The 10,481-nt window shown below is 46.5% G+C and overlaps 1 protein-coding gene and 1 long non-coding RNA gene across 3 annotated transcripts in view; one reads left to right on the plus strand and one right to left on the minus strand.

The window, feature by feature from the left end:
- The window catches only part of LOC109294001, an 11,585-nt gene extending 8,506 nt beyond the window's left edge, over positions 1-3,079 (minus strand). The window contains exons 1-2 of the long non-coding RNA XR_002096446.1: positions 2,989-3,079; positions 1,368-2,453 (exon numbers count right to left, since the gene is read on the minus strand). This is a non-coding gene — a long non-coding RNA (uncharacterized LOC109294001). The remainder of the gene's footprint in view (positions 1-1,367; positions 2,454-2,988) is intronic.
- GMEB1 (glucocorticoid modulatory element binding protein 1) overlaps positions 2,997-10,481 on the plus strand; it is a 10,108-nt gene continuing 2,623 nt past the window's right edge. The window contains exons 1-7 of one of the 2 annotated variants that reach the window (XM_019512179.1): positions 2,997-3,149; positions 4,350-4,462; positions 5,303-5,427; positions 6,586-6,689; positions 7,185-7,342; positions 8,976-9,104; positions 10,001-10,138. In XM_019512179.1, coding sequence (XP_019367724.1) covers positions 3,022-3,149; positions 4,350-4,462; positions 5,303-5,427; positions 6,586-6,689; positions 7,185-7,342; positions 8,976-9,104; positions 10,001-10,138 — 895 coding nt within the window. In that variant the 5' untranslated portion in view covers positions 2,997-3,021. The remainder of the gene's footprint in view (positions 3,150-4,349; positions 4,463-5,302; positions 5,428-6,585; positions 6,690-7,184; positions 7,343-8,975; positions 9,105-10,000; positions 10,139-10,481) is intronic. The other variant, XM_019512181.1, reaches the window with a different exon arrangement.

Genomic DNA, 10,481 nt, shown 5'->3' on the forward strand with positions numbered 1-10,481 from the left:
CGCTCGCCTAGCGCGAGGGGGAGGGCGGGAGCAGGGGAGGCCACGCCCCCTCCCTCCGGGGAGCCCCTCCCATTGGCTGCTGCGTGCCGCGGGGGGGGTTCCCTCAGCGCCCCGCCTCCACTGCCTGCGGGGGGGTGCCATGAGGGGCAGTGGGGACCTGCCCTCGCCCGCAGATCGCCAGCCTGGGCATGGGTGCAGGAGCCCGGCAGAGCAAAGGGGCGCTAGGCTGGGGGACGCGCAGACCACAGAGAAGCAAAGGGTTGCTAATGCCTGGGAAACAAGCATTGGGTAGACAGCAACGACCCACCGACACCCTTGGCATGGGGATGAGTTTAGGAGCACGTCTGTCAGGCGCAGGATGGAGGAAGGGTCCGGCCCCCTGTTGCTTCAACTGCGGGGAGTCCAAAGGACGCCCTCCCCGGCGGGATTAGAGGAAGGCGAACGTGGCAGGGGTTTGCGTGCAGAGGAGTGAAGGCGCATGAGGCGTTTTCACTTCTGTGCAGTGAGGCGGGAGAGCAGCTTGTGCAATGATGGGAGCAGGTTCTGCTGAGTTTCGTCAGCCTGCCAGAAAAGCTTCCGAATGTGGCGATCGGGAGAATATGCACTCGGACGTGCCATAGGTGAACTGAGCTGTCACGTCCCTCTGGGGCTGAATCCACTTATGTTGCAGTCACATAAATTCATGGAGAACAAAAATCGCTGTCTTTGGACGATGCTGATCCTCGGGCTTTTCCAGTGCTGAGTAGGGATTGCAGGCATAGTTCTGCCAGTTGCCGAAGGAAGTGAATTCGGACGTATCAGGAGACCTTACCCAAGACGTATCCTCAGAAGGATGGCTCTTCCTGGTTGTGCCTGATCCTAGGGCAGCGGGGGCCAATCTGCAGCTCCGGAGCCACCTGCAGCTCTTCAGAAGTTAGTATGCATCTCCTCGAATCTTTGCACAACCACGTGGTGACCAGCTTCCAGAGCTGTCATGTCATGTCACGTCGTGCACTTGTGCAAAGATTTGAGGAGATGCATGTTCACTTCTGAAGAGCCACCTGTGGCTCCGGAGCCGAAGGTTGGCCACCCCTGTCCTAGAGACTTTGATAAACCATAAAGTTCCTGGAATTCCCTCGTACAAGATCTTTCAGGCTTTGTCTCCCCTAGGCACATATAAGACCCGCTTAGATAACAAAAAGCTTGAAAGCAAAAGAGGACCAACCTGGTGCTGATCAAAGTGGTTTTTTTTGTTTTTGTTTTTAGTTTGTATCCGAGGCCAAATTACCCAAAAACTAATTCCAAATCCCAGAGTCCAGAACCATAAGTGGCCCTACTACCGGCAAACATCCTCCACCCACAGCTGGGGCTTCAGATGTTTCCAAAACCTTTGGCGGGCATCCTACTTGCAGGCCCAAGCCCAGAGGCTTGGGGTTCAGATGTCCCCAAGTTTTGCTTGCCCTTAGCCAGAAGGTACTTAAAGCTGGGGCTGATCAGATACTGATGCATTTTTGAGCAGGTCTGTGTTGAGCATCTTGATGGTCCCCATCATGGTAGGCCACTAGTTGATGGCTACCTGCAGATCTGTAGTCAGGTTATATTGATCCAAAGACACCATATCAATTTGAAATGACTAATCCAGTTTTCTGAAATGGGGGTATATGTTTTTTTCAGTTGTGCATTAAGTTTGGGCCTAAATGGATTTGGCTTAGTCTTGGCTTACTCTCTCCTAGCAAGAAATGCCGCAGCTGGAGATCTGTCACCGAAAAAACCCTGCCTCCAGCAGTCCATTAGTGTCAGCATGGGTCTCTCCAGCTGCATCATTCCTGGGGAGAGTTAATGATGTAGAAGCCTTTGTGGAAGCTGTTCCACGTGTCAGTGCTTGCAAAGGAGAAGACTCTTAGGTCATGCATGATAAGACTGTAGAAGACCAGAGGGAAAGCCAGACAGTCTGGGGCAAATTTGTGGAAGACTGAATTAAAGCCTGGACCACAATATACAAATGATGTAATTTGTTTTCCTCTCTCCATAATTTTTCAAGGCAAGGATAATGAAACAAAATCAGTCCCTTTGCTAATCAAATTATGTTTATATTTTTCCATGTGAACCCTAGAGAAAATTCCAGTCAAGCGCAGCCAATACCAGAGGTGTTTTCAGCAAAACACTTTCCTTTATCAGTTTTTTCTATGATGGCAGAAACACAGGCCTATGCTACTACTTACACGCAGCAGAAATGGTCTGGGCCAAGTATTTTACTGATAGGAAAAGACAATATCATCAGAATACCTGTTAGGAATCTTGCAACTAGGGGAAAATAAAGTGACCTCATCTTAAAACCCACTCTCTCTGCACTTCTGCATCTGTAGCCAAAACTCAGCCTGTGTACACTAACTCTGACCTAGCTGGCACTGTTTTTTGCAATGACTGGTCCAGAAACCAGGCACTACAGGCAGTTTCATTTTGTGTTCCATCTGCTGTACGTATGGTTCAGTGTGTTTACTGTATCTTTGTGATTCCAGATTAAACATTCCCAAAACTTGATTGGTAAGATGGAAGGTGTTCTCTGCAGTCTGCTTATTTCCTTCAGCAAAAGCCCAAGATCCCTACTCTTCCTGTGGTAACTAGTGCTTCCCTTCCTTCACCTTCAGCTTGAGACTGTGCCTCTCGGCTTGTGCTAGTCTAGTCAAATTTTAATAGCTTTGGGATGATTGGCAATAAACCCATAAATCGTTGCTCTTTCATTCTGGCATCCAGGATGGTACAGCAAGTTTGGAGGTTTTGGTTCTTTTTGGTGCTATCTCAGACCTGAGGAAGGACAGTTTCATAGCTCTCCCATCCATACAGCTGGTCTAATCAAAAATCTTGCCAAACAAAAAAACCCCAAGAACTAAACTTCTTTCTTCTCGCATATTTCCTGGACCATCACAGCACAACAGTACTCCAGAGATGGTGGCATTCTCATTCTTCCTATGAGACCAGGATAAATAGCCCCTTTGCTTGCCTGTTTACAGCTCGACCCGACCCTTCGACTTCATGTGAGAGATGGCAAATGCCGAAGTGAGCGTCCCTGTTGGGGACGTGGTGGTCGTGCCAAGTGAAGGAAATGGAGGGCAGAACCCAGAAGATACCAAAACCCAAGTGATACTGCAGCTTCAGCCCGTGCAGCAAGGGTAAGTGCTCCATGTAACTTTGCATGTTCTAAAAGGGGCATGTATGTATGTGCACGCACACACATGTACAAGAGCAAAAAGGGGTGGGTTTGTAATGTGCAGTTTGGAGTTTGGTTTTTAAACTGTAGTTCTCATGGGGACTTGCTGTAACTGCACTTCTGGAAGGGTTACACTTTTATTAGTATTGTTCTGAAAGCCACAGAGGAAGGGAGAAATTAGACTGAGTACAATATGAAATCTCTAGCAGTGATTTAAAATAGCATTGCAACATAATATAGTGAGTTTAAGATCTAATGTGAGACGTTTGATTAGAATCATTTTTTGATGGTATCCTTTACGTAGGTGAGGATGTAGCTACATCTATAATATTATTGCATTGATATCACCACCTATATGGTGGATTCTACCATGTAACATGCAGGGTTGGAATATTAAACTACAATATTCAGAGAGACGAAATACAAGTGTGAACTGAACATAGATGCATAATCCACATGACAAGCAGTATTTATCTATTTATCCTGCCCCTTGATCCAGTTTACTTTTGCACTCTGCTAAATTAATCCATTTCTCTAGGTGTTATTTTTAAAAATTCCCACTCCCATATAGTAATATATCTGTACATCTGCTTGGATGTATCCTATTGTGAAAAAAACCATGGTGCTACAGTTTGACTGCTACAATCAATGGCAATGTTCTGTTGTCCATTCTCTGACAACTTATTTCAAGTTATTTGCTTTCTAAGCAAGATCTATATTACAAAAAACAATTAAAGAAAGCAATCCATTGAGGGTGTTTACATGCATAAAAGGGGAGGTTGGCCAGTTTGTACAGAAACAGTAACTCAGCTGGATGACATATGGATAATGACAGATGCTTCCTGTGTTCATGAAGGGCAAGTATGCAGTGATGCACGATGCTACATATGTGTATCTGAGGTTGTAGGGGAAGCTGCATTGTAAATCTAAAGCCGAGAATTTACAGGTTCACTGCTGGGCTAATATTAAGGGTCTGGAGTAGAGTAGCATCCAGGCGTGTTTCAGTGCTGCTTACATTTTATATATGATTCTGGGTGGTGGGAGGAGTTGAGGGGGGAAGTTTATGAAAACAAGATTTTGTCCCTAAGGGACAGGCAAGACAAAATGAACTGAGTTTTTTAACCCTGTGCTATGAATCTTAATTTCTCCGTGATTTATATAGTTTGTTTATCGATGGACACTTTTACAACAGGATTTATGAAGAGGGCTCTGAGACCAGCGCTGCTGTAGTAGCTGTAGAAACACACACCATCCACAAACTTGAGGAAGGGATTGGTAAGTTGTTTTCTGTGTGGAATCCTTCAGAGTTACAGGAAGTTGGGCTTGCATCTTTACGCCACTGGAGTCCTCACAGCTGAGGTTCACAGCTGGGTATTCTGTCCCTCTGGGGTTGTCAGGGCTGTGTTGTATAGTGTCTTGGAGTGTGCCCATAGGGATAACGGATGCCATAGTTGCCACTTGAATGCATGATTCTGGGGATGAATTACTGGCCACATTGAAGTCAATAGCAAGATTCCCATTGACCTCAGTGGAGCCAGGATTTCACCCTGGGGGGTCTAGCTTTGGTATACCGATGTCAATATTCACATACTGTGGGGGAATCTTATTAGTACGTGAATATTAGTGCTAGTCAGTCTCAAAGACTTGGCACATTTCTTTGTATGAATTGACACCTGTGATGGATGTGGGGTGATTATCAGTAGGAGCTGAGCAGGCCGGCTTTGTGTCCCCCTGCTATGTCAAGGAATTTCATAATATATGGGGAAGGTCTCCCCTCCCAATTGCAGGACAGATCTTAATGCTAGTTTTCTGTTTTATGTATGTATCTAGAGGGAACAGATTATTGAGGTCTGGAACACAGGGTTGTGTTTTACTCCTTGCCCTGTTGTGACTTCTTCATGGACAGCGCTGATTGATTCTACTAGAACTCATCACAGATTCCACTTTTACATAAGCTTTTGTTTAGAGGGAAGTCACCTACTGTGAGAGAATGGAGCCTTTGTTGCACATTAAGAGGAACATCCCTCAGCTTGTGCCCTGCATCTCTGCCTTTGGGAGTCAAAGTTCCAAAAAAAAAAAGGGAAAGTTTAATTTTCTCCCTGCTTTTGCCTGCAGACCCAAGCACCATTGAAACTAATGAGGAAATTGAGATTGCTTATCCCATCACCTGTGGTGAGAGCAAAGCCATCCTCCTTTGGAAGAAGTTTGTCTGTCCAGGAATTAACGTCAAGTGTGTTAAGGTAACTTGTCTGCTATAATGGGGCATAATTTCTTTGCTGGATCACCCCAGTGCTCTGAGGCTAGGAGTGTGGTAGGCCAACCTCTTCCTCCCAATGAATTTTTCTCACTGCCTCCATTTTGCCTGGGCCAATGCACTGGATGTTATTTGGAGCTGGCAACATGACCATTTTGGTCAGTTTGCTCACTGGGAGAGGCAGTGTCAACAATAGAAACAGTGGCATCAGGTGGGTTTTCACCCACCCTGTCTGCCTTGTTTCCTGTTGAATGTCCTACCTTTCTTTGTCCCTCTTGTTACCTTGAAGTACTGTTATTGGGAATAGTCCTGAAGATGTGTATGCCCCCTTCTTCCTCCTGGGTACTGAGATCACTTTTACTGGCACACCCTGCTGTCAGGCAAAGAGAGATCCCTCTGGCAGGTCCCTCAATGCTGTTGCTGCTGAGTTTGATCCCAGTACACTCTTCTGTATGTTCTAGGAAGCTCTGCAAGTCAGAACTACCAAATGCAGAGCTCCTTGATTCCTCTAGCTGATGTGCTCTTTGTGGCTTGATGATTTTCCTCCAGAGCTATAGGAGGGCATATCTTAATTATTCCAGGGAGGTAAAATAGAGGGCACCCTCCAAGGGTAACACGTATGTCACATGGACATGGAAAGCCATCTGATGCAAAGAGCTGGTTTAGGGAGTAAGTGCCACTGATTTCAAAGGCACCAACTTATGGTAGCCTTGAATTTGGTTTGTTGGTGATAAAGCTGTATCCAGAACATGAAAAAGTGTTAGGATTAAGAGGCTCATGTGAATGGTCCACTGGTTGCCAAGTCACAAATAGTTCCTGTGAATGTATTGAATTGTGTTCTGTGGTGGAGTCAAATCATGTACAGAGAAGAGTGATCTCCTGGGAGGAGATCAAAAGGAACACCTCCCTGATCACTCCCAATATAGCATGGTTGGCCAAATCCAATAATGGAAGGTTGGGCTAGGGCATTGCTTTCAGCAGAAATACCTGTTAGAGACAAGACTGTGGATTAAGTTAAGTGAGCAGTGGTCTGTTTGTAGAATGGCCAAATGTCACACCCAAGAGAGATTGTTCTCTCCTGGTTTCTGATCCTTCCTTCTTTCCCTCTGGCTAGCTAACTTCTCTGTACTTGTCTATCTGTTAGTTCAATGACCAGCTGATCAGCCCTAAGCACTTTGTTCACCTGGCTGGCAAGTCCACCCTGAAGGACTGGAAGAGAGCCATTCGCCTTGGAGGAATCATGTTGAGGTACTGACCATCCACCAGCTTTCTCACTGCAGCAGTAGAATCCTGGGATGGAATTTCACCTGCCTCTGTATCTTCAGTGTTTTCCATTTACATTTTTTACCAAGACAAAATCATACCATTCCTGTTACTGAACCAGTAGGTTGCAGGACATTCGGCACAAAATCATGTTTTGCCACTGTGGCCAGGAATTCACCCTGTGTCCCAGAGGTAGCATGGTGAAGATCCAAATGTGGATGTGGGAGTGCAGCAGGCCATTTGGGTCAGAACAGGGGGGTGGTCCCAGTGCCAAAACTTTAGACAATTTGACATTGTGGTCATTGTTTCTTACTTCAGATCTCTTTGGAGGAAGGGGGTGTACTACATGGGGAGAAGAAATGGGTTTCCTCTTCTTCCCTTTTCTCCCCACTGTTACAGCCATGCCTGAACCTGTCGGTTTCTTCAGGCTGAGATCCAAGCCAACCTCATTGTATGGTCCTCTCCCTATTCTCTGTACAGGAAGATGATGGACTGTGGGCAGATCGACTTCTATCAGCATGACAAGGTTTGCACCAACACCTGCCGAAGCACCAAGTTTGATCTCTTGATCAGCAGTGCCAGAGCACCAGTGCCAGGGCAACAGACAAGCGTGGTGCAAACTCCCACATCAGCGGATGGTAGGGGACATAACGCCAGCTAGAGGTGTCACATGCTACCCTGCAGCATTTTCTTCCTTCCTTCCATGCCTTGCTTGCTGAGTGAGATCATCCAGTGTTCTCTGTCTTCATTCTGTCCCCTCTGTCCTAAAGCAATGCAACACCAGTTCTCTCCTGTAGCAATCCCACACCTGAGACTATTTTCTGCCAGCACTGGAGGTGTTGCAAAAGGTTTCTGAGTGTTAAATGTTCTTGTGTCTGCCTGGAGTGAAGACGAGTGGTATCTGTTAGAGAGGTGCACTGAAAAATGACAGCAGTGCACAGTGGTGAGCAGAGATGGCTTTGAGAAACCTATTGGTAACCCATCTCTTTTGAATATCAGTTCTGAAGTATGGGCAAAGTGTTGAGAAAGGCCTACTTCTAGGGGTTTTCCAGAGATGTGTTATATTTGAGGGCCTCTCTACAATGCCACATGAAAGGATTAGATACTGAGTGGGTCTTTTATCTTGCAATATAAGCAAGCATAACCATTCAGTTATGATCTGACTCCTAGTTCATTCTTTGGCAATGTGTTTCCACCTGTAATATTACCATCTTGATTTGCTTTCCACACAGTACACGTGGCACCCCTGCACCCTGGCTTTTGGTGCCGTTGACAAACATGATGCATGTCTTTCTGCACTGGTGATGCCATTAAGTGGCTCTCAAAGCAGAGGCAACATGTAGGGGGTGCACACAGGTACACATGCACCCCCTGCAAAAAAAGGCACCCCCTGCAGGCAGTCCATGATTGCCCCTGGCTGCTGCTGGTGCCTGCAGGTGGTCACCACCCCGTGGTCAGCACTCGCTGCCACCCCCCTAACCCCCGCCGCCGATAGTGCCGGCGGCGTCTGTGGGAGCTCCCTGCTCACTGGCGCCGGGCTTCCGTCACCGCTGCTGGGCTCCTGCTGGTGCTGGCACAGCTGTTTCCCACCAGCCGCTGGGGGCACGTGCCATTCATGCCTCAAAGTAAAAATAACGTCTGAGGGCTCCTTCAGAGTCAGATGTTTAAAGTTATCTGGAAGGTCAAAGATTCAAATCCTGTGGTTGGAGACTTTACATGATGAATAGCGTTTTTAACAGGAAATGCTAAGGGAACTTAAATTGCGTGAGTTGCTGCATAAGCCATTTTCTTTGCAGAGATCAGTAAGGAAGCCCATCAGCACTGCTGCTGTTTTGGTTACTTTCCTGTCTATCTCAAGTGAGGGCTGGTATGTAAGATGTGATGCCAGGCTAGATAGGCCATGGTCTGATTTGATGCAGAGAAACTTATTTTACAACTGTGGTGGGCAGAGAAATCTCTAGGCTACTCGCCAGTTTTCTCCTTAGGTGTCTCTTATTTTCTTTGTTCCCTTGTGTTTCTCATCAGAAAACATCTCTGGTTTATTCTTTGGTATGTGAGTGCCTTTCCATCCAAGAACCCTAGTGACTTTCCTTCTGAAATCATGTTTGTGAATAAACAATTTCTGCTGTTAACAAGTTTGATATATAGGCACCAGACGCAAATAGCCTGAATTAGGAGAGTGAAAAACACTAGGAGTGTACACATGAAGCTAAGGATTTGTAAGTGAAAGACTTGGTGCTGCTGAGACAGCTGACATTTCTTTTCCTGCAGGGAGCATCACCCAGATTGCACTTTCTGAGGAGAGCATGGAGGAGGGGATTGAGTGGAACTCTGCCCTGACAGCTGCTGTCACCATGGCCACTGAGGAGGGCATGAAGAAAGACAACGATGAGATTTCGGGTAAGGTCATCTTGTCTGTCTGTCTCTGCCACTTGTTTCCATTCCCCCTCCCACTCTTGGAGACTAAAGTCCCAAGGCCAGGTATGCTACAAGCAATGGTAATGCGAATTTCCCCTTCACCCTGCCATGTACGCCTGTAATACCTGCCAGAATAGATCTCCCCAGCCGCTCTGAGTGGGAGGGTGAGTTCATTCTTTCAAGCCCATTCTGCTGTTGGTCTCTGCTGAAATGACTGACCCGGCTGGCTAGTGCTGGATATGATATAGTGATATTTTTTTCTCTTTAATGGGGCAGACATCTGTCTCCCAGAAACAAGACTGAGACCAACTCATTTCCCCCAGTGCAGCCTGAATTAGGAGAGTGTAAAGTGCTGGGGACACAACATCAGACAAGCACCATTTTCAGTCCCTGGTGGCCTCAGCTGGATTCAAGCTAGGGATCTAGAGGCAGGACATTTTGCCACTTGTTACCAGTCCTCTGAACCATCCAGTTTTTCCCTGCACTCTTGTTGTAGGTGCTTCATTGGCCCTCCTGATACCAGTCCAGAAGCTTAGATAGAGTTCCCTCATGCCAGCAAGTGAAGACTATAAGCTCTGTGTCTTGTGCAGAGAAGCAGAGGTAGTGAAGTGCTGCTTTTAAAGTCGTAAGCCGTATGAAAGTCCTCATTAGTGATGTTGACCTCCCAGTTCCACTTTTTTTATTTTTATTTTTTTTATTTATTTTTTTTGCATGTCATATCCACCCTGATGGCCAGATTAGAAGCCGGCTCCCCAAGTTACTGCTGCATGACAGCTCGCTGCTCTTGGAATGATTTTAATGTAGCCTTGCGGGAAAATACCAAATGCTTGTACGTGTCGAATTCTTCCCCCTCCTGTCTCTTCCTCTTCCTATGCCAGAGGACACGCTGATGTTCTGGAAAGGCATAGCTGATGTGGGACTGATGGAGGAGGTGGTCTGTAACATCCAGAAGGAGATTGAAGAAGTGCTGAAAGGAGTTCAGCAGCGGCTTGGCCAGTCTTCCTTCCCGATCACAGGTGAGTTGAAGGCCGGTAGCCTCCCTCCTAACGTAGTACTCTGGACCTTTGAGAGAGCATAGTGTAGTTATCTGTGGGAGGTAGACTGAAGGGAGTTCCCCAGGTGTGAAACACTGGTGCCGCCTGGGTGGCGGAGCACTTGAACACATGAGGCTGGTTCAGGATTGCTTGAAATGTGGATGTGATCAGAAAAATGGCTGAGTAGAAATGGCCTTTTTTACTCATCCTTGAGTCAGATTATATTTCATTTTACAACAACAATTGATTTCTGTCAGTGAGATGAGAATTCCAGGAAGCACCAAATGATTGGAAACAGTGGTTGATAAAAAAAAAAAAAAAAAAA

This window comes from Gavialis gangeticus, unplaced genomic scaffold (assembly GCF_001723915.1).
Source record: "Gavialis gangeticus isolate Ggan-Ray unplaced genomic scaffold, GavGan_comp1, whole genome shotgun sequence".
Lineage (NCBI taxonomy): Eukaryota > Metazoa > Chordata > Crocodylia > Gavialidae > Gavialis > Gavialis gangeticus.